Raw genomic sequence first — 23,714 nt, 5'->3', positions numbered from 1 at the left:
CTTCAGGGTTCTTTTAAATACACATGGCAGTTAGAATCGTTGAAGTACTTGGGGGTCCAGATTACCCGAACTTATAAGACTCTCTATGCTGCGAACTTCCCACCAATGATCAAGGAAATTCAGGATCTCTTAACCAAATGGCAACCTCTACATATATCGTTGCTGGGTCGTATAGCAGCTGTCAAGATGTCTATTCTACCAAAGATACTGTATCTGTTCGAGACTCTACCAGTGGCAGTCCCAATGGGGGTGCTGGGTAAATTGCAGTCTATGGGGCACATTTACTTACCCGGCCCATTCGCGATCCAGCGGCGCGTTCTCTGCACAGGATTCGGGTCCGGCTGGGATTTAAGATGGTAGTTCCTCCGCCGTCCACCAGGTGGCGCTGCAGCGCCGAAAATAATCTTAACGCCCCGGAATGCACCATCCCATAGAAGGTGAAGGTGAGCGCTCCCCAAGCGACACATTTTCGGATTTTAAATGCGGCGGTTTTTCCGAATACGTCGGGTTTTCGTTCGGCCACGCCCCCCCGATTTCTGTCGCGCGCATGCCGGCCCCGATGCGCCACAATCCGATCGCGTGCGCCAAAAAACCGGGGCAATTCATGTACAAGCGGCGCAAATCGGAAATATTCGGGTAACACGTCGGGAAAACGCGAATCGGGCCCTTAGTAAATGACCCCCTATGTGTTTGAAATTCATATGGGGGGGCAGGAGCCATAGGATTTCTAAAACAGTGTTAACAGCGGGGGCTGCTAGCGGAGGACTAGCCCTTCCCGACTTTAAACTTTATTATTTAGCGACCCACCTCCGTCACATTGCCTCCTGGTCCACAATGCATGCCTATAATAGATGGACGGAGCTTGAAAAGCTATGGATGGCCCCACTACACCCAGCCACTTTAATATGGGGTCCCCCACCGGTAGGTTCTACTCTGACATTACTAGGTCCCATGCAATTTACCCGAGACATCTGGTATAGGTGCAGGATACGCTTTCAGTTGGCCTCCATGCAATCGCTCCTTACTCCGATACTATACACATCACATCTCCCAGATAGTCTCAGGCCCTGGGTGCAAGCCGGCACTTTCCAAGTCCGGACCCTGCTGGATCCCCATACCAGGAGGGTGCTCCCACTGAGGGACCTCGTGGATAAACATCCGTGTCTGGTGGGGGCAGAATTCACTTATCACCAGATTACACATTTTATTTCCTCCCTCTTAGGTCCTGAAGTCCCTCCTAGACCTACACCATTTGAATTGATTTGTTCGGAGGGTCCTTCTACTAGGGGCCTGATTTCCAGCCTATATTCTATACTTAACGAGCGGTCGAATATCTCCCATCCCTACATGACTAGGTGGGAAAAATGGTTAGGCAAATGCTTTACTCCTGAACATTGGCAGATTATTTGGGCAAGAGCTCGCCAATCATCTATTTGTACGCTATATAAAGAAAACCAACTTAAAATTTTGCTAAACTGGTATCGCACTCCTGAGCTTTTACATAAATTCTACCCATTAGTTCCTAATCTCTGTTGGAGGTGTGGAGGGTCGGATGCTACACTGTTTCATATTTTTTGGAGTTGCCCTGCCCTTCTACATTTTTTGCTGGAGGTTAGGTCCCTTGTTGGGGGGGTCCTCAATGTACAAGTCCCACTGGACCCTGAAATTTATGTGCTTAATTTGTATCCTAGATCTCTCAAGGGTCCGAGTGTCAGGTTGTTCCTTCATATAGTAACAGCGGCGAAATGTTTGATCTCTTTGCATTGGAGACGCTCTGCGCCTCCATCATTACTGGAGCTATATGCACGTCTGAGAGATCTCCGATCGATGGAATATATTACTGCTGTACTTCGCCACACTAGTGAAAAATTTGAAAAAACCTGGACTTTATGGGACGAATATAACGCTAGATTGATTTCCTGATTACTAATGTTTGATTATGCTAATAGAGATGTTATCATAACTTTGCTATTATATTGGAAATACTTGTTATATGTGACGAAAGTTAATGTGGTTCTATTTAGTTTTCTTTTTCTTTGTTCCACTGCCATAGAACCCTATATTGATTGAGGTTCTCATGTTTGCCTTACATGAAAAGCACCGATTGTATTTGTATTGTAAAAATTATGAAAAATTAAAATAAAGAGTTGAAAAAAAAAAGAAATAGTCCACAGAAATAGAGAAAATAATTTCACTATGACCGGAGCTCCAAATAATATTCTTCTCATTCGTTATCACAAATTAAAATGACGGGACGCTAGCTTTCATGTCCGCCCGACCCAGGGTTTCGCCGGCAACGCCCCGGAAGAAGCCTTGCCGGTGAAACCCTGGGTCGGGCTGACATGAAAGCCAGCATCCCGTTATGTGACTTGTGATATGCACATTTTTAATTGACTCTTGTGAGTAAGAATAGTATTGGGAGCTCCGGTCATAGTGAAATTATTTTCTCTATTTCTGTGAAATTGTATGGTGGGTTTTCTTTTTTTATCTTTTGGAAATGTGTAAATTTTAGGGCTAAATGAACGTATAACCGACAAAATTTGACCATTCTAAATTTCACCTCCATTTTGATTCAGTTACTATGAAGATCTCAAGGGGTTAACAATCTTCCTAAAAGCTGTTTCTGATAGCTTGAGGGGTGCAGATTTGAAAATGGGTTGATTATATAGGGGGTTTTAATGCTAAATATGTAAAATTTCATTTAAAACAGTATTTATCCCCAAAATAGTAAATTCGGAAAATACGGAAAATCGATAATCTATTTGTAAGCCGCGTGACATCAAAATAAATTATCCAGACATTTCAGAAATTATGAAAATGTAAAGTAGACAAATGGGAAATGTTATTCAGCAACTTATTTAGGTGGTAAATCTATCTGCCTGAAAACGCAATGATTTCGCATTTCGAAAATGGCAAATTTTTTCTTTGTTTTGTAAATAAACGCAAAACTTATCAGCCAAAATTTACCACTAAAATGAAGTACAACATGTGGGGAAAAAACAATCTCAGAATCGCTTTGATAAGTAACAGTGTTCAAAAGTTATAACCATATAAAGAGACGCAGGTCAGAAAGGAGTTAAAGAGGACCTGTCACCCCCGAAAAATACCCCCACGGCAGTAGCGCATGTATTGCGCAATCGCGGCCGGCTCTATGCGATTGAATAAGCCCCTCTCCAGTGCGCCGCATCGCATAGAGCCGGTAGCGATTGCGCAATACATGCGGTACCCAAAAACCAAAGATGACTCCTGTCTGCAGCTGCCACTACGGTGAGCTAACTACTGTATATACAGCTTTATAAAGCTTGTATTCAATGGCAGATTGGTGTGTTTTTGACCAGTTTGAATTTAGAAAATTGGTCAAACCTGTCAAAAACGCATGTGTTTTTTTTTTTTACGGACTGCTTAAAAACGGCCCTGCGCCATTGCTTCAGCCAACGGATAGACTGATACACACATAAATTCTTTAAGGTGGTTGTAACAGAACAGTGAAAATAATAAAGCATTTTCAAGATTGGGGCTATGAAACGGAGGCACTTCAGATTGAGAGGTTTTATAAATGGAGTTGCTAGAGGGAAGGGTAGCTTTATAATATAGGAATAGCGAAGAAGAGTCGTTATATAATTTTGCCGGGCACAAGAAAGAGGTATTAGAGTGATGCCACACACGGCGTTTTGAACCTGTCATAGACTGGTTTAAGCAGTCCATTAAAAAAGCATGCTTTTTTGACAGGTTTTACCAATTATCTTAATTAAAACTGGTCAAAAACGGATGGGTTTTCAAAAAACATGTGCGTTTTTCAAAAACGTGTGCGTTATTTAACACATGTGTTTTTGGGTGGACTGCTTAAAAGCGGACCAAAAACGGGTTCAAAACGCCACGTGTGTCTTCACCCTTATACTTTTAACGGAGGAAATTACATGATGTTGGGGCCACTGAGGAGACTAAATAGTGTTGGGGCCACTGATGGGGACATTACACGGTGTGTGGGTGTGTGTGTGTGTGTGGGGGGGGGTCACAAATATATATTTTGTCGGCACACTAGGAAGGGTTATTGGTGAGCTTCGAGGGTGAGACTCTTCCCAATGTACTATATGTCATGTTCACAGGAAGTTTTTGAATTGTGTTTCCAATGCATTCATACTGAGATTACATAGTGTTTATGGTAAAGGCAGTGTTAACACAATGTTTACATAATGTAATCGGATGGCAACCGCAATTCAGGAGTCCCTAAAGTTGGAAGATATGAAGATATGTTTAGGACTATTTATAGCTCATAAAATCCAATAGCAGGCTAATAACGTTAGCCTTCTGCTTTCACAGAAACATTGTGAAGAAGAGAAATCTGTAACTTATATTTACTGGAGATTTATTATTAATTTAAATGCTGCTCACATAGAGACCTCTATAAAATGTCTGCCAGGAGACACTTCTGGCAGCGCAGGCTGAGCTCTTGTGTCCGGAAAGTCAGCTCCCTGGTTCCTCCAATCAGAGCTTACATAGCAACTCTTCCAACCAATCCGAGGCTTGAGTTTCGAGTTTAGGAAATCCCAACGCCGGATTGGTTCCCGCGCAGTGACGTCGCCTGACATGTGACTGGCTAGTGGATTTGGTGGCGTGCGTTTTGCCGCGGATTTCCCGGTGACGGCGCCGCCTTGTACGGTAATAATGGCGTCACCGGCCCCTTCCACAGACAGCATGGAGGTGTTGCCCGGAGACGGGCCTCCCGACATCGACACTGAGGTAACGACGTGACCGGAGATTGCGGTATAATGTGATGACTAGATCTGTGTGATAACATTTAGGACCTTCCGATGTCACGTGATCGCGGGTGCGAGGATAAGCCGAGTTGTCCTTCTCAACCAGTGAGCTTCAGCCTTAAAGTCACGTGACGTTAATTTGTGCTTATTAGTAACAGCAATAGTGACGGCGCCATCCTGTGGTGACCCCAAATGGTAGCCTGTGATCATCAGCAGAGAAGAGTCATGTTTACCTGAGATAAGTCAAGTTTAGAGGAGGAATGTCACTATCTTCTGCTCTGTAAATCTCTAGAAAACATTTTTTTGGTGTCTTATTAAAGATATGGATATAATCTTTTATATTGGACCAGGTTTGTGCTTCTGTGATCAAGAAAACCGCAGATACAGACAGCAGCGTTTAAATTTTTTTTTTATACATCTTGTGTCACCCCCTCATCCTCATAGACTGTAAGCTCTTGTGTCACCCCCCTCATCCTCATAGACTGTAAGCTCTTGTGTCACCCCCTCATCCTCATAGACTGTAAGCTCTTGTGTCACCCCCTCATCCTCATAGACTGTAAGCTCTTGTGTCACCTCCTCATCTTCATAGACTGTAAGCTCTTGTGTCACCCCTCATCCTCATAGACTGTAAGCTCTTGTGTCACCTCCTCATCTTCATAGACTGTAAGCTCTTGTGTCACCTCCTCATCTTCATAGACTGTAAGCTCTTGTGTCACACCCTCATCCTCATAGACTGTAAGCTCTTGTGTCACCCCCTCATCCTCATAGACTGTAAGCTCTTGTGTCACCCCCTCATCCTCATAGACTGTAAGCTCTTGTGTCACCCCCTCATCCTCATAGACTGTAAGCTCTTGTGTCACCCCCTCATCCTCATAGACTGTAAGCTCTTGTGTCACCCCCTCATCCTCATAGACTGTAAGCTCTTGTGTCACCCCCTCATCCTCATAGACTGTAAGCTCTTGTGTCACCCCCTCATCCTCATAGACTGTAAGCTCTTGTGTCACCCCCTCATCCTCATAGACTGTAAGCTCTTGTGTCACCCCCTCATCCTCATAGACTGTAAGCTCTTGTGTCACCCCCTCATCCTCATAGACTGTAAGCTCTTGTGTCACCCCCTCATCCTCATAGACTGTAAGCTCTTGTGTCACCCCCTCATCCTCATAGACTGTAAGCTCTTGTGTCACCCCCTCATCCTCATAGACTGTAAGCTCTTGTGTCACCCCCTCATCCTCATAGACTGTAAGCTCTTGTGTCACCCCCTCATCCTCATAGACTGTAAGCTCTTGTGTCACCCCCTCATCCTCATAGACTGTAAGCTCTTGTGTCACCCCCTCATCCTCATAGACTGTAAGCTCTTGTGTCACCCCCTCATCCTCATAGACTGTAAGCTCTTGTGTCACCCCCTCATCTTCATAGACTGTAAGCTCTTGTGTCACCCCCTCATCCTCATAGACTGTAAGCTCTTGTGTCACCCCCTCATCCTCATAGACTGTAAGCTCTTGTGTCACCCCCTCATCCTCATAGACCAGTGATGGCGAACCTTTTAGAGACCGAGTGCCCAAACTATAACCAAGACCCACTAATTTATCACAAAGTGCCAACACAGAAATGTAATTTGTGATTTATACTCTTCTCTGTCACAGCTTTCATTGATATCAGCACCTGAGGAAACCAATAAAGCAGAAAATAGGAGAAATTTGGATGATCATTGTAGCTTCCCTCCAGAGTCCCATAAACTGGAAGAATTGTCAGGGCCGGAGCAGGAGCTCCAATAGTAATCCAGATCTGTCCACACCTTCCCTCTCCTCCAGTAGTCCCAGGTACAGCTGTCACTTTAATATAGCTCTGTGTACAGCAAGTCCTGGGCTGTCTGGGACTGCAGGAAGATACAGGGAGTCCTCTCTGGTGATGGCCTGAGTGCCCACAGAAAGGGCTCTGAGTGCCACCTCTGGCACCTGTGCCATAGGTTCGCCATCACTGTCATAGACTGTAAGCTCTTGTGTCACCCCCTCATCCTCATAGACTGTAAGCCCTTGTGTCACCCCCTCATCCTCATAGACTGTAAGCTCTTGTGTCACCCCCTCACCTCATAGACTGTAAGCTCTTGTGTCACCCCTCATCCTCATAGACTGTAAGCTCTTGTGTCACCCCCTCATCCTCATAGACTGTAAGCTCTTGTGTCACCCCCTCCTCATCCTCATAGACTGTAAGCTCTTGTGTCACCTCCTCATCTTCATAGACTGTAAGCTCTTGTGTCACCCTCTCATCCTCATAGACTGTAAGCTCTTGTGTCACCCCCTCATCCTCATAGACTGTAAGCTCTTGTGTCACCCCCTCATCCTCATAGACTGTAAGCTCTTGTGTCACCCCCTCATCCTCATAGACTGTAAGCTCTTGTGTCACCCCCTCATCCTCATAGACTGTAAGCTCTTGTGTCACCCCCTCATCCTCATAGACTGTAAGCTCTTGTGTCACCCTCTCATCCTCATAGACTGTAAGCTCTTGTGTCCCCCCTCATCCTCATAGACTGTAAGCTCTTGTGTCACCCCTCATCCTCATAGACTGTAAGCTCTTGTGTCACTCCTTCATCTTTTGTTAACCCTTTCTATTTTGTTATAATAAGAGCAGTTATTCCCTATCGGGGCAGCGGCGGGAGCTACAGCCAGTCTCTAATATAAATGAGACCTGTGTCCTGGGTGTCCTGTCCATTCTCTACCTTCAGGCCATGGACGATGCAGGACACTTTGCCTACGAGGCCTTAGGCTACATTCACACGATGTATGGCTGCCGTACCGTAGTTTGCCGGGTATACATCGGCGCTGCGGAGAGGAGCAGGGGATTAGCGCTGCTCACCCCGCCCCTCTCCATAGGGAGATACGGCGCCGTAATGCGGGGAAAGATAGGACATGTCCTATCTTTCCCCGGGCTACGGAGCGGTACGGTGCCGCACGTGTGCTGCACCGTACCGCTCCCGTACAGGGCCGTGAGCCCATAGAAGTGTATGGGGGGGCGTATATCGCCCGTATATACGTCCCCCATACTGTAGTGTGAATGTAGCCTTAGGCTTGGTTTGTACAGGTTCCCTGTGATGACTACATGTTGTGCAGGGCATTGGGATACACAGGGTCCTGGCACCCATGGGGGGATGTAGTTATTATGTGAGTAGTGATGGGGCAAGACACGTTGGGCTCCTCTTCTTCTCCCGTGTTCTGATCTGGAATTTGCTGGCACCTTCTACGTTCCGTTCTGTGTGATGATATTGTGTAACCGACATTTGGTTCTAATACAGACGTCTTGTTTCTTCTCGTACCCTCCGCAGGCCATGGCAACCAATCCCGATGATGAGATCAAGATGTCTACGAAAAGTAAGTGCCCCCCGTGTGCTCGTATTCTTTGATGAAGACATGTTGAATATTAATCACAATACAGGCAGTCCCCGGGTTACATACAAGATAGGTTCTGTAGGTTTGTTCTTAAGTTGAGTTTGTATGTAAGTCGGAACTGTATACTTTATAATTGTAACCCCAGTCAAAAAATTTTGACAATTGGATATTAAATATTTTGGATTGTCATAAGAAGCAGGATTAACAATAAATCTTCACTACAGACGCCTGTGATATCTGTTACAGATGTTTCTTGTAGCCTGGGGCAGTAAATTACCAAAATCCTGAGGTGCGTTTGTAACTAGGGGTCGTATGTAAGTCAGGTGTTCTTAAGTAGGGGACCTCCTGTATTCCCAGATCTCTGCTTCTAAAGTTCTTCTTAAAGGGGTTGTACCTGGTCAGTAAAGGGTTACATTGCAATTAGTTTACAAAAAAAAAAAATTGGAACCTGTCGAGACATTTTGGGACACTACACCCTGCACAGGTTCTTGTGGGCCTTTGGTTTGGCTTCTCGTGGTCCGAATTTGGTTAAGTAGCTGTAACTTTTTTCCTTGTCCCGTATCACAGGGTCTTTGTCCTTACCCCGCCCTCGTTTCGATGCCTCGCTCTTCTACTTAACCCGAAAATTCATGGACATCATCCGCTCGGCACCGCAGGGCGTTGTGGATCTGAATGACGTGGCCAAACAGCTGGGGGTGAGGAAGAGGCGAGTGTACGACATCACCAACGTACTAGACGGGATCCAACTCATCCAGAAGAGATCCAAGAACCTCGTCCAGTGGGTGTAAGTTGTGTCTCCTCTGGGTTCTTCTAGTTAATACCTGTGAATAATTTATTAGCCATTTCTGCCTGTAGGAAGGAGGTCACCACTTATGTTGTGTGTACATGTGCTAATGCAGTCCAGTGATTGATATCCCACCAGTAATAGCTCTGCAAGTTTACAGCTTATGTGTACTACCTCATCTTACCACTAGGGGGAACCATATGATCTCCTGAAATATACTGACCTACAGTACGCTACACAAATAAGATAATACCTTACAGAGAAATAACATTGTCATATGGAACAATAGGAGTGAGGGTCCTGCTCACAGGAGCTTACGGTCTATGAGGATGGGGGGTGACACAAGAGCTTACAGTCTATGAGGATGAAGGGGGTGACACAAGAGCTTACAGTCTATGAGGATGAGGGGGTGACACAGGAGCTTACGGTCTATGAGGATGGGGGGTGACACAAGAGCTTACGGTCTATGAGGATGGGGGGTGACACAAGAGCTTACAGTCTATGAGGATGAAGGGGGTGACACAAGAGCTTACAGTCTATGAGGATGAAGGGGGTGACACAAGAGCTTACAGTCTATGAGGATGAGGGGGTGACACAAGAGCTTACAGTCTATGAGGATGAGGGGGTGACACAAGAGCTTACAGTCTATGAGGATGAGGGGGTGACACAAGAGCTTACAGTCTATGAGGATGAGGGGGTGACACAAGAGCTTACAGTCTATGAGGATGAAGGGGGTGACACAAGAGCTTACAGTCTATGAGGATGAAGGGGGTGACACAAGAGCTTACAGTCTATGAGGATGAAGGGGGTGACACAAGAGCTTACAGTCTATGAGGATGAAGGGGGTGACACAAGAGCTTACAGTCTATGAGGATGAGGGGGTGACACAAGAGCTTACAGTCTATGAGGATGAGGGGGTGACACAAGAGCTTACAGTCTATGAGGATGAGGGGGTGACACAAGAGCTTACAGTCTATGAGGATGAGGGGGTGACACAAGAGCTTACAGTCTATGAGGATGAGGGGGCGACACAAGAGCTTACAGTCTATGAGGATTAGTGGGTGACACAAGAGCTTACAGTCTATGAGGATGAGGGGGCGACACAAGAGCTTACAGTCTATGAGGATGAGGGGGTGACACAAGAGCTTACAGTCTATGAGGATGAGGGGGCGACACAAGAGCTTACAGTCTATGAGGATGGGGGGGGGGTGATACACAAGCTTACAAAGTCCAAATCTTTGAAAAGTCTGACTGCAGCACCTGATAGGTTAAAGGGGTTGGCCACTTTTACATTAACTGTCCATGTGTCTATATTGCCTTAATAATGATCATCAGTTGATTTATCATGCCTGATGATTCCTTTACTGCTGTCTGTAAAATCTTTGTTTATACGTCTGAGCACTGAAGAGTAGTAGGAGCTGCAGTAGGAGATTATGCCAAATCCTTCTCAATATGACAGTGAGACGGACTGAGAGGGAAAATGGAGACAGTGGGATGGATGGAAGAGGGAGAACGGGAAGTTGTATAGTGATGCAGAGGGCAACATGGTGAGAACAGGGAAAGGTTGAAGCTCTTATTGGAGGCAATGTACAGGGACATACACGTGCAGAGACCTGTGTAATGGAAGAGATTTTTTTGGGCCAACCCCTTTAACTTCTATGATCCGCGCCAGTACCGGCAGTTGTATAACACAGAGAACACCCGCCATGTGTAGAGTCTGGTTTATAGCACCCTGACCACAGCAGATCAACCAAGGAGATGTCTGGTAGTTTCCAAAAACTGGGCACCTGGCAAAGCAGGAGAACAAGTGTTGCTTGTAAAGTAGACATTTATTATTTTCTTTATTTCTCATAGATTGATAAAAAAAATTGATACAATTCCCCAATGTTCTTGTGTTTAGGGGGACAGACCTGAACCTCGCAGGCACCGAGGTCTCGCAGCAACAACGCATCCGCAATGATCTTGGCGATTTATCCGCGATGGAGGAAGCGCTGGATGAACTAATCCTGGACTGCGCTCACCAGTTATTCCGACTGACTGACGATGGAGCCAACAAGAAATATCCTTTTCTGTTTTTGCTTCATCTGTGTACAGCTCTCCTGGCATCCACTTACCTTCATGCCGATCCTTTCACATAGGTTGTCTGGTAATGTGATTCATTGTCATGTGCTAGATCCATACATGACTCTCCTATGGATGAGTAGTACTATAGGAGGTTCTCTTACATGTTGTCACTAGATTTTACTTGTTCACATTCAAGCAAGCTCCTGCTCCTTAACATGGGCAACATTTGCATATGTAACGTATCAAGACCTCCATAATATTGACACATACAACGAACAGATAATTTTTGCTGTGAAAGCTCCGGAAGAAACCAAGTTGGAGGTGCCAGCCCCAAATGAGGTGAGTCAGCCATGTACAGGTGAATGAGCCTAGTGCACACTCAAATGCAGATATTTGTATGTTCTCTCCTTGTTTGCGTGGGTTTCCTCCGGGTCCTCCTATTTCCTCCCACATTCCAAAACATACTGGTAGGTTGATTAGATTGTGAGCCCCATTGGGGACAGGGACTGATTTGGCAAACTATGTGCGTAATCTGTGTGTGCTATATAAATAAAGGAATTACTAAATATTTATATGCCTAATATCTATGGCTTTAAAGGATTTGTCACAAGTTTTATTGTTAGCTCTTATCCTGTGTATAGGGTATAACAATTTGATCTGTGCTATGACTGTGGGGGACCCTTACCGATCATAACACAGACCTGTTCCTACTAAATGATAAATCAAAAAAGCTTCATTATAGACTCCTTACAAGACAGTGCCGTGGAACAACCGGTCCTGGGGTATGGTCAAAAACTTTAAGGGAAAAAAAACTGCACTTGCTCCTCTTGACCCTTAGACTTTGACTTCATCTCTCCTCAGGTTCCAGCAGGGCATTTATTAGGGGCGGGGAGCACTGCTGGGGGCATTTATTAGGGGCAGGGAGCACAGCTGGGGGCATTGCAATGAAAAGCCAAAGACAAAATGGACATTATAGGTGTGTGGGTTTTTCTATAGAAAAAGGGCTATTATTATGTCCCCTTTTCTGTAGCCGTCTTATCAAGTCATTAAAAGATGGCTACAGAAAAATGGGCACTATATAGGGGGGTTGAAGAAAAGGGGGCATTTTAGACCAAGTGCTGCAGGAAATGGGACCTTTCGAAAAGTTTGGGGAACACTGCCTTGCAGCTGATCATTGCAGCCAGGACGAAAGTAAAGCATGGGCAGAGAGGTCCGTATGTAACTAGGGGTTATCTGTAAGTTGGGGACCACCTGTATTGTGTATCTTGTGATGGATCTGGAACAGATACAGTTAGGCCCCTTCCACACTAGCGTTGCGTTTCACGTCAGGGTGCAATGCGTGAAAAACTGACGTTTTTGGCTGCGTTTTTGTTCCATTTTTCCTTGGAGTAATTAGCGTTTTTGCGTTTTTCACGCGCGTGTTGTTAGCGTTTTTTTTGCGTTTTCGGCGCGTTTTTCACGCGCGAGTCAATGGGAGACTCAAGCATTTTTCAAAGTGACCATGGTTTGGGATTAAAATGTGTTATTTAATTGAAAAATAATGTCTTCTGATAAGTTGCAAACATCTGCGATCTATTCTTCACTGTTCCCCGTGTATATTATCTCCCGACAAGTTAGCAGATGTGAAGAACAGTGAAGAATAGAATAAAAACAGTGAACACAGGATCATTTAAGAGAAAAACACAGTGCAGAACACTATAGTGGAGAAAGCAAGAAGCGGCACTCACCGGACTCGTGCAGAAGATTTATTCAAAACCACAGAGTTCAGACGTTGGACATGGTGCAGACCGCGGCAAGCGACGGGCCGTTTCGCGCCTGTATGGCGCTTTCTCAAGCCTACAAAGTCGCGTCTCCGGAGCTGTTCCTCTTAAAGTCGACTTCCGGTGGCGTGCCGGTCATGTGACGCAGCACTTCCGGGAGTCGGGAGGAGGTGAACGCCCCAGGTGACGCCACGTTGCTCAGCAACACAACAACATAGAAAACATTAAAGCAGTATTCATGGGAATGCCCTTGCGGTAACGAGATCGCCATAATTATGCTAAGTCTGTCAAACAAGACCGGACTAATCGATCGATAAAGGCATAATCACTAAGGGGATATAGGAAATACTTATGCCTATATAGTATATATGTCCTAGCATAATGGGGTATAGAAAAAGACCACCTGAGATAGTGAAAAAGAAAAAACAGTGTAAAGAAAATTAGTGAGTAGGCGATCTCGGTGAGCAAAGGGTAAACCCAGGAGACAGTCAAACCAGATGCACAGATAAAATGTACAAATATACGGCATTATGACTTTTTTCTATTGATCTTCTTGGTTATACGGACATATGTTTATCTATCTAAATGATGGCACAAGTGGGGAGCTGTAAATCGTAGCACACAAAGGTACTGCAGTCTCGTTTATTCAAAGGAGATGCAGTAATCTCATTTAATATTCCTTTTTATGTTACATTTTATTTTTTATTTTTTTGCTCCTAATCGTCTTTTGACCCTCCGATAATAGTACTTAGAATAGAGGATGTTATATATATTACACTTCTGCTCAACCTGTGCCCAAGAAGACACTAAGGTCATTTCTATCATTAAGGCCCAGCCTCCCCATGGCATCAAACCGTATAATGTGTTTTGCCTCACGGCGTAACAATTCTTTTTCCTTGTTACCTCCCCTCGGATCCTTTTCCACCCTTTCGAGGCCAGCAAATTGGAGTACCTCTGGGTTACTTCCATGTTGTTCCCTTATGTGTTCAATGATTCTGGGGCAGCCGTTGCCCGTCCCTATAGATCTACAGTGTTCCCTAAAGCGTACAAAGAGACTACGAATAGTTTTTCCTATGTAGAAACGTCTACACGGACACCAGATTATATATACCACATGTGTGGTTCGACACGTTATGAAGGAGTTGACTTTCCATTTAATGCCACCCATATCGATACACTTAGCCTGACTGTTAAATTTGCAAAAACTACAGGATCCGCATCTAAAATTCCCACTAGGGATGCTGCGCTCTAGCCATGTATTTTTTGTGTTTTTTTGAGAAGAGAACTGGCTACTAACTAGATGGTTCCTGATAGTTTTACTCCTTCTAAATGAGATAACAGGTCTCTGCATAGTAATTTCATTTAGTTGGGGATCGTTTTTCAGAAGGTCCCAATTTTTGTGTATGGCCGTTCGAATAGCATCCCCATGTGGGCTATATCCAAAGGAGAACGCAAATCTCTCGCTCTCCTTCGGGCGTGCCCCTTTAGAATTCTCTGAGGTTCTGACTGTGTCATGCCTTTGGGGGGAGTCTATGGCTTTTTTTAAAGCTGTCTCGATGACTTGTGTAGGATACCCCCGCTCTAATAATCTAATCTTTAAGTCATGTGCTTGTGATCTGAAGCCTGTCTCAGTGTTGTTAAGTCTCTTTATTCGTAAAAACTGGCTATAAGGTAAACTGTCACGGGTGTGCTTTGGGTGAAAACTGTCGTATCGTAATAGGGAATTAGTGGCTGTGGGTTTTCTGAAGGTGGTCGTAATGAGGGTTTCCCTTTCTATATTGACTCGTACATCCAAGAAGTCCAGCCTCTTTCCCCCAAATACAGAGGTAAATCTCATATTCATATCATTGACAGTATTCAAATATCCCACGAACCGTGAGAATTCATCCTCTGGGCCATCCCAAACTAAAAACACATCATCTACAAATCGCAGGTAAGTTTTGATATATTTAGTGAATGGGTTTTCAAGAGAGAACACAAATCTGCTCTCAAATACTGCCAAAAAAATGTTGGCGAACGTGCAGGCCACGGGAGTGCCCATGGCCGTACCGGTCTTTTGAATATACCATTTCTCATCGAATATAAAGGCGTTATGTGTGAGCACGAAAAGTAGACCTTCACAGACGAACCTGATGTACTTTTCCTCTTTTTTTGCATTTTCTAATACCGTACGGACACTCTCCACCCCCGCCTGATGCGGGATACGCGTATAGAGGCTCTCTACGTCGATAGAGGCCAGATGAAAAGTATCTTGCCATTCAATATCTCGTATGGCCTTCAAAAATTCGCCCGTATCCTTCAAGTATGAAGGGATATTTTCCAAAATGGGCCGCAGAAGCCAATCGAGATATTGAGAAATAGGTTCAGTGAGTGACCCAATACCCGCCACAATGGGGCGCCCAGGGGGGTTGGAGAGTGTCTTATGTACCTTAGGTAAAAAATACCAGTTGGGGTATTTTGGGGAGGTGGGGAGGAGTTTTTTTGCTGTTTTTTCAGAGAGTATCTAATTTTCGACACACCATCTAAAGAAAGAACGTAGTTGTGTCTGGAACTTCGTTGTAGGGTTTGAACTTAGCATACTATACGTATCTGTGTCTCCCAGTTGTCTATGCGCTTCCTGCGCATAATAGATTCTGGTCATGACCACGACATTGCCCCCCTTGTCTGCCGGTTTAACCACGAGGTCATGGCGGGATTGGAGCCAAGAGAGGGCTCTTCTCTCAGCGCCAGTTAAGTTATCCCTGACCTGTGGATAGAGAAGAGCTTTAACGTCTTCTTTTACTCTAGTGGAGAATAGCTCGATCGGTGACGGTGTGTGAAGAACAAATTGCAGATGTATTTAAACATCTGCAATTTGTTCTTCACACACACATATATATTGTTCTTCACATGCTATTTTGGGCGCACCGTTCCGCGCGTATCTCCCGACATGTAAGCAGATGTGCCGAACATCTGTAATCTATTCTGCACTGTGTTTTTCTCTTAAATGATCCTGTGTTCACTGTTTTTATTCTATTCTTCACTGTTCTTCATTGTGTTTTTTAATTAAATGATCGTTCGCGAGCAGGGGAAATACTGTTATTCTGGTCACCTAGCAACCCTTACGTTTAAAACGCATTGCACTCGCATTGCACTTGCAATGATTGCGAGTGCAATGCGTTCTTGATGCATCTCCATAGACTTGAATGGGGCGTGAAAAACGCGCGTGACTCGCAAAAGTAGAGCATGCTGCGATTTTGACGCGCGTGAAAACGAACGCAAGCACGTGCGTGCAAAACAACGCTAATGAAGAAAGACCCATTAAATACAATGGGACAGAGTGCAATGCAAGTTCTGCGCGTCAAATGCACACGCAGAACTCGCGCGTGAAAAACGCCAGTGTGGAAGGGGCTTTACTGTGTTATGTCTGTGGGAGACACTTGATTCCACATGTGAAAGCACCAAACCCTTGACTACAAGCCGTTCCCCTGCTCACGTTTGGCTATGGAGATGTTGAGGCAGTGCTGCTCCTGCTGCTGCTGAGTTTTCCCACATCTCCTCCTTTGTTCTGTGTCAGTACATGTAATCTGTTCTGAATCTTGTTCCATTTCCCCTCCTGCAGGACTGCATAGAAATCCATATAAAGAGCACGAAAGGGCCGATCGACGTCTTCCTCTGTGAAGTGGAGCACGAGAACGCGGATGAGAAGTCTTTTGAGAAAATAACAAAGACTATGAAGATGGAGCCAGAGCCAATCCCTATAGATGAAGGTACAACACTAAACATCCCTCATGTGACCACGTCCGTTGTGTGCCCTGTTTCTGCGGTCCCGGTGTGTGGCACTAGGACAGTAGTAAGTAGGTTTTTAAGTGAACCTTTAATTTGAATATTGAGGCTCCTTGCATACCAGCGTATGCTCTGCTTACCCATCCCCTCTCCGTAGAGAAGCGAGCGGCCGGTGCCGTAGAACTGTGAAATAAAAGACACCGTGCGACTAGGCAACGAGTGTCACAGGCATCAATATTGTGTATGGGGCCTAACCCACATTTTTATACATTTACAAGACCTTGCCTCTGTTTATCTGATTCATTTTACTATATACTGATATTCTACTGTATAGAGTAAAAGGTGTTTTCGACACAAGATCTGTGCAAGTGGCACATTGTAACAGATTTTTTAAAAAACAACAACAAAAAAAAACAAGCCCTTAAGACTGCAGATTGTACTCCCGTCACGGGGAGCAACGATCACAGCCAAGATGGTGGTGCCCAAGCCTCGCCGACTGTTACCTGCCGCCAGCAACATTGCTGTCTGCATTGATAGAGTTGATGCCCGTGAGACCCCTTCATACACCCCTTGCAGTGCCATGATATTTGTGTATGTCCTGGTGTGTCAAGGGGTTAATTAAAGCCATAAAAAAGCTGATGCTTTGGTCATTAAGGGGTTAAACATAAGTAAATCCAAACCTGTTGTTGCACATCCTATAATTTTCCTGATATTTATGTGACAGTCTCATGTTGTACTGTAAAAGCCTCTGCGTTCGCTGCCTGTACACGGCTTATTCCCTGTATCTCCAGTTATCCAACTCTCACTCCTTACTTGGCTCCGTCCTCCTGTAACCCACACGCAGTCAGTAAGATACGACGCAGATGTGAGATTTACGGCATTAGCTTTTGGTTGCTCTGTTACCTGTCTGTGTAATGACACATGGAGGGCGGCCGGGGAAACATCTGCGCGCTGCAGATAGCGAGGAAAACCTCTGATAACTAATTCCAGGCTGATGGCCCATAAATCTGGAGCAGGAGCTAGACTGGGCATCTTTTTTATACACATACATACGTTCTATAGGTTTGTTCTTAAGTTGAATTTGTATGCAAGTTGGACCTGTATATCTTGTAATTGTAACTCCAGACAATTTTTTTTTTTTTTTTTTTGTTTCTGTGACAATTGGATTTATAAAATCAATAAAGATTAATAACAGACGCCTTTAATAACTGTTATAGCTGTTTATTGTAGTCTAAGGCTAAAGGATAGTAAATTACCGTTTGTAACTAGGGGTCGTCTGTAAGTTGGGCGTTCTTAAGTAGCGGACCGCCTGTACATAATATATTGACTGATTTCTCGTCTCTTTTACAGACTGATCTATGATGGATGATTGCGACAGTCTTCCAGTGTGTTATACAGACATTTGGAAGGGATTCACTGATTCGCTGACCACTAATCCGCTCGGCCCACGCTATCTGGATACCACGGATGCAGGAAGCTTCAGTCTCATCAAAGAAGATTTAGTAATCTTCCTACAGGGAGTACAGGTTGTCATTGTCTGCCCCACAGAGATCCTCATTTTTGACTTTTGCAATGTGGAGGTTTGTTTTTGTTTTGTTTTTTTTTAAGATTTCCCAGACAGCTGCTAAGAGTTTTGGGGTACGACCACATGGAACATATATGCAGTGGAATAGCTTCTAACCCACAGCATGTTCTGCGTCGCATTGTGCAGTTTCCATTGTGACTTTTGGAGAATTGACGTTTTGTGAATTTAAACTCCTATTTTTATTTAGCAAAACTTATGAATATTCGTTCAGCAATCAAGAAGTTTGTACAACCAGTGTTCTGAAATAAGGACAAGTTCACAATATCGTTCAAACCCGCATTAAAAAAAAAAAAAGTTAAGAACAATGGTTTAAAGGAAATCTACCACCAGGATGAAGAATTGTAAACCAAGCACGCTGACAGACTGGTGTGTGCCCCAATGGGAGGATCTGCTCTTCTTTTATCTTCTTCTTCCCTGTTTTTTTTTTTTTTTTTAAGAAAAAAAGGCTTTAAAAATTATGCAAATGAGCCCTAGGGGCTTCATTAACACCTATGGAGCTTGGAGCTCCTTTGTCTTGTTTGCATAATTTTAAAAGCCTTTTTTTCATCTTTTTTTTTTTTTCTTTTTCATGTGTGGCACCATATTGCCGTCTATGTGGTCGTATATGTGGCAGCAAATTTGGGGCCACATATACATCCCCCACAGACGGGTGTGTGAATGAGGCCTAAGTCATACGTTACTGGGATATCAGGCAGTGGCGTCCCTGTTAGGGCTATAGAATCAATAATAATAATCTAAATGTAAATATGTACAAACAAAATGTCGATAAGGAAATACAACAAAGCAAAAATCGTAACTAAAGTCAGCAGCCCCAATTCTACATGTGAGACATGAAACTAAGTGTATAACACGATGGTGACAATATCCTGGGAGACGTGTTGTAAAGATCTACCCACCTCTCCCAGTATCTGAGGGATAGTTGAAATGGCCTATTAGTAATTTATTCGGCTTTATCCGGATCCTAGATCTGTCCCCATTTATCTCAGTGATTCGGATGTAGTTTGCCATAAATATGGTGCTTGCTATTCACCGGAGGTATCTGATAACTGGGAGCGAGACCACCGCGATCCCAAGTGGTCATTACTATAACTGCATCTGTGCTTCTGCTCCATTCACACAGGGACTTCTGTTCTCCTGAGCGCAGAGGGTCCTAATGGTCCTAGCACCAGCTATCAGACATGTCTGCAATCCTAAATGTTACTTGTGAGAACTCCCCCTCGAGTATCTGCAGCAGGTTTACATCTCATTCATACAGCGTCCCATGTGAACACAACCCTACAGTCACTGCATCTCCACAACCATGTGACATCCGAGGATGTCCTGCGATGAAATTATACATATCGTTATATCCGGATAATAATTATACTGGACGGATACATTCCCCATGATGCACTGGGGCTAATTGTACCTTTCCTGTAACCTCAGAGGCGAATCACATGAATGGGGGTGGGTAATGTATTTGTACATGGGTTTATTTCTCTGTAGATCGGTAAAGTCTGTGTAGTAGTTTCTGGGAAAGTTTGGGTTACGGAGGGTCTGATCCGGGCTCTCCTGGATCCTAGACTGGCACGGGCTGTGGTGGGAGACATTACTCTGGGCATTGTACATGTGGGAGTATCTCGGCAGAGGAGATGATACATATCATAGCAGGCGCCTCCGGCCTCCTTATCATTCATCTTTTTATCATGACAATACAGTATCCAGATCCAGTGTACAAGGAGAGATGTATTACCATGTAAACTCGAGTATAAGCCTAGTTTTTCAGCACAAAAAATGTGCTGAAAACCCAAACTCTGCTTATACTCAAGTAAAAAAAAATATAGGTTTTACCAGGTTTTTGTGGTAAAATTAGGGGCCTCTGCTTATACTTGGGTCAGCTTATACTCGAGTATATTTCCATCTATTGTGTTGGCTGGGGGGAAGGATGAGGATGTTGCACATCAAAACACCCAAAAATTCTCCCAATAAGGAGAAGGGTCAGTCATTCCCTGTTCTTGTATGTGTATGAAAAGATCAGGAGGAAAAGGCTGTGATCACAGGATGATTTGGTGATGGCTGTGTAAGGTCTAAGCCATGTCCCCCCATTAATGGGACCCTACATGAAGACCACTGCCTATAGACAAGAATCAAGTAGTGACTGGTTGATAATGGCCACAATCCCCAATCTCCTCTTCCCTCCTGACCTCTGGGAAACCTATTTCAAGTAGTTATAAAATTACCAAGCCCACTCGGCTTGTTATACACTGGGAACATATTTGCCCCCGTGATGGCAAAGGAGCGAGAATAGCGGCCATATTGGTTTTCACAAAACCTCTGGACAATCCCTTTAAAAGTTATGAGTATCAGAGGTCTGATGTTACACTAGATAAGTTCTGCAGCCCTTGAGCTCAGAGTTTGAAAAACATGACTGCTTTCTTCTAAAAACCAGAAGCACCCCTCACAAATGGTTTGTGTCAGTATCTCGGATGCATAGAGATGAATGGAGCTTACTTGCAATACCGGCACATGCCATGGTCAGGGGTGGCGCTGTTTTTAGAAGAAGAAAGCCATGTTTTTCCACCTCTGGACAACCCCTCAAACATACCCCTTTCAGGATTGCCTTTTTTATACAACAAATTCTGTCTATGACATAAGTTCACGTCTCGCCTCTTCTTACATGCCGGGATTCACACCTGTATTGTCCTGTCACCGGCAAACAAGGATTTCCCTGTCTTCCTATTTGTATTGTTTTGTACAGATCTGGTCTGTTTTATACAGTGTTTGTACAGATGTAAAGTTTTGTAAACTGTAATAATAAAAAAAAAAAGCTACAATCTACATTTCATTGTCCTCAATACTACAGTTATCTGCATTCTAATCGAGGGGAAAGGAATCTACCTAAATATACCCATCAGGATAAACCAGGGACATTACTCATAGATCCAGGCACCGGGACTGTGGTCATCTTCTTATATGATATAATCCATGGGCACCTTTTACAATCAACCTTTACAATTATGCTAATGAGCTAAAAGGGCAATGGGGGTTGTTACCAGAGCCCCTCCATGATGTTGCATTATGCAAGAGCACTTCCTCTGCTGCAGTGAGATTGCATCAGGCAGAGGGAGAAACGAGAGAACGACTGAGGGAGCAGAAGGGGAGGCAGTCTAACAGCCTGTGAATCTGCAGCATGGAGGAGCTCTGGTAACATCCCCTAGAGCCCTTTTTGAATCATCAACATCATTGTAAAAGTTGATTTTAGAAGGAAGGAAGCCATGGATAGCAAATATAAGAAGGTTATCAGTCACGCTGCCTGAATTTATAGATTTCCTGTAATATGGACACCAAAGACATGTTTCAAGGTTGTGTAGAACCCAAGACATGGACATCTGTAGTTACATCCCCTCGCAGCCTCTAAAAGTGACTCATCGCATGTAAAATATGACTCATCTGTTCTCTTTTCCTTGAGACAATTATTTTATAGGTAAACAGATGAGATTTTAAATAGGAGGGTCGTTTCATCCCTTGCCTGAGGGGAAGGTAGTGCAATGGGATAAAATCTGTCATCCATAATATAAATGAAACCCGAAGATTGCCACAGTCACGGAGCCTGGCTCTATGAGTAAGTGGTTTATCATGATGGATTTTGATGGTAGATTTGAGGGCAGTCTAACTTATGCGACTAGTGTTATGGTCTAAGGCAGGTTAAAGGGCATCTACCGCCAGTATTACGGATTGTAAACCGAGCACACTGACATGCTGGTGCGTGCCCCCTCTAGCGGGATACCTGGTTTATTTTTTAATATGAGGACAACTTTGCTCCATGGATATTAATTATGCTCAGAGTCCCTCAGGCTAATTTGCATAATTTTTAAAGCCTTTTTCTGAAAGGGCAGCTAAAATAAGAGCAGGTACACAGCAGCATGTCAGTGTGCTTGCTGCTGTACATATACCATATCTCTCTAAGTTGGTTTTCTTCATATAGTTCAGAAACCCCTTTAAGCAGGTAAAATTAAAGGGAACCTGTCAGCACAAAATGCTGAATAATCCCTCATTTCATCAACGTCTGGCAATGATCAATTTGATATGTAAAGTAGCTCTCATTAGCCAAGGAGGTGGTAACCTTTTATATTCATACACACCCCTGAAGAAATAGGGTGACGCCCCTATGTCTAATAGGTGTTATTTCACATATGGGTGCTATATCTATGGGACCGGGTGGACAGATGAGCGACCATCTTGTAAGCATGGGAGCGATGACTACAGAAGGATTGGGAATGAGGGGGCTGTAGCAGTAGCTATTCCCTCTACCTATTTGGGACACATGCAAAATTGGCCGAGCATGCATGTGCTGGGAAGGAGTCGTGGGAGTGTAAAATGGCAGCGCTATAAAAGCTTCTGTAACTGTAAATAGCTGTGAAGATGTAAGACATAGGGGGCACATTTAGTTACCCGGTCGCTGGAGTTCTCTGAAAGTGCATTGTCCCGATGATGACTAAGATCGTGCGCCCAATATCTAGCATGTGTTTCTTCCCCACTCAGGTCCGCCGGAGTTCACCTTCTTCTTCCTGGTGCATGTAAGTGCATTGTCTTGCGACACAATTTGAAAGTTCAATCCCGCACTCCGTCCGAATCGGCTGGATTCTCCGACGGCCCTCCCCACCGATTTCTGTCGCATGAAAGCCTGCATAGCTGTGCCAAAATCCGATTACGCGCGACACAATCTTAGCGTAAGCGTAAATACCTGTCAAAGCTGCAAAAATCCCCAAAAACTACGCACAGTCGAACAAAAGTGCGATCCGCGACCCTTAGTAAACGAGCCCCACAATCTAGATTAGAGAGACAGGATTTCCCTAAATGAAGTAACCCCGGCCTAACTGTACAACAGGTAGCGTTCAGTTACACAGCAAAAACGTGTCATGCGCCTTTAATTCTTTCCTTGAGCAGATCTCCCTCTCATCCTTATAATAGGAATTACAAGATAGTTATGTCGGCAATGCGACTCTACAGTCTCCGCAATGCTCCGAGGGAGAGGAGGCAGATATGGGAATCCCCCCGCCATAGTCTGTAGTGCTGACTCTGAGAAGAGGTAATGGAGTCATATATATTTATATACCGTCTCTGCCCTCCCCTGTCCTGGGGATGAAATGTAAGATATATATAATCTCCTGTCACATCATCTATTTGGGGAAGATCATGCCATTCATGTATCGTAAAATGCTGGATAATGTCACAGAATTTACGCTGTGAGGTAAAATTGAGTTTTTGTGAGGTAAAAAGTTTTTGATTTAAAGGAATTTCTAGCTGCTTCAGGTAGGAAAGGCTTCAGTCAGCAGACTCTGCCATAAAGCCCTGACTGCCGGAGGCTTCAGTGATAGTTTACTTTGAAACTTTCTCCCGTGTCCTTACTGCTCTAGAGCTCTGCCACAGTGATCTTAGGGTTCTTCTTTACCTCTCTCACCAAGGCTCTTCTCTCATGATTTCTTAGTTTGGCTTGCAGAAAAGTTGTGGTCATCCAAACTTCTTCCATTTAAGTATTATGGAGGCCACTGTGCTCTTAGGAACCTTGAGTGCTGCAGAAATTCTTTTGTAACCTTGGCCAGATTACTGAGCTCCTTGGGCAGTTCTTTAGACCTC

The 23,714-nt window shown here is 44.3% G+C and overlaps 1 protein-coding gene across 2 annotated transcripts; it reads left to right on the top strand.

Moving 5' to 3' along the window:
• The first annotated feature begins 4,541 nt into the window (after nucleotides 1–4,541).
• Nucleotides 4,542–18,523, top strand: E2F6 (E2F transcription factor 6). Of its 2 annotated transcripts, none has more exons than XM_072139652.1 (7): nucleotides 4,542–4,740; nucleotides 8,077–8,122; nucleotides 8,708–8,924; nucleotides 10,825–10,985; nucleotides 11,215–11,327; nucleotides 16,350–16,497; nucleotides 17,864–18,523. In XM_072139652.1, exons 1-7 carry the CDS (start codon nucleotides 4,666–4,668, stop codon nucleotides 17,866–17,868), a joined length of 765 nt encoding a protein of 254 aa, XP_071995753.1. In that variant the 5' UTR covers nucleotides 4,542–4,665; the 3' UTR covers nucleotides 17,869–18,523. The 2 variants fall into 2 exon arrangements, with proteins under 2 accessions (XP_071995753.1, XP_071995754.1); XM_072139653.1 differs by lacking the exon at nucleotides 4,542–4,740 and adding an exon at nucleotides 4,912–5,037.
• The last annotated feature ends 5,191 nt before the right edge of the window (nucleotides 18,524–23,714 follow it).

This window comes from Engystomops pustulosus, chromosome 3 (assembly GCF_040894005.1).
Source record: "Engystomops pustulosus chromosome 3, aEngPut4.maternal, whole genome shotgun sequence".
Taxonomy (NCBI): domain Eukaryota; kingdom Metazoa; phylum Chordata; class Amphibia; order Anura; family Leptodactylidae; genus Engystomops; species Engystomops pustulosus.
This window is presented reverse-complemented; position numbering and strand designations above follow the sequence as displayed.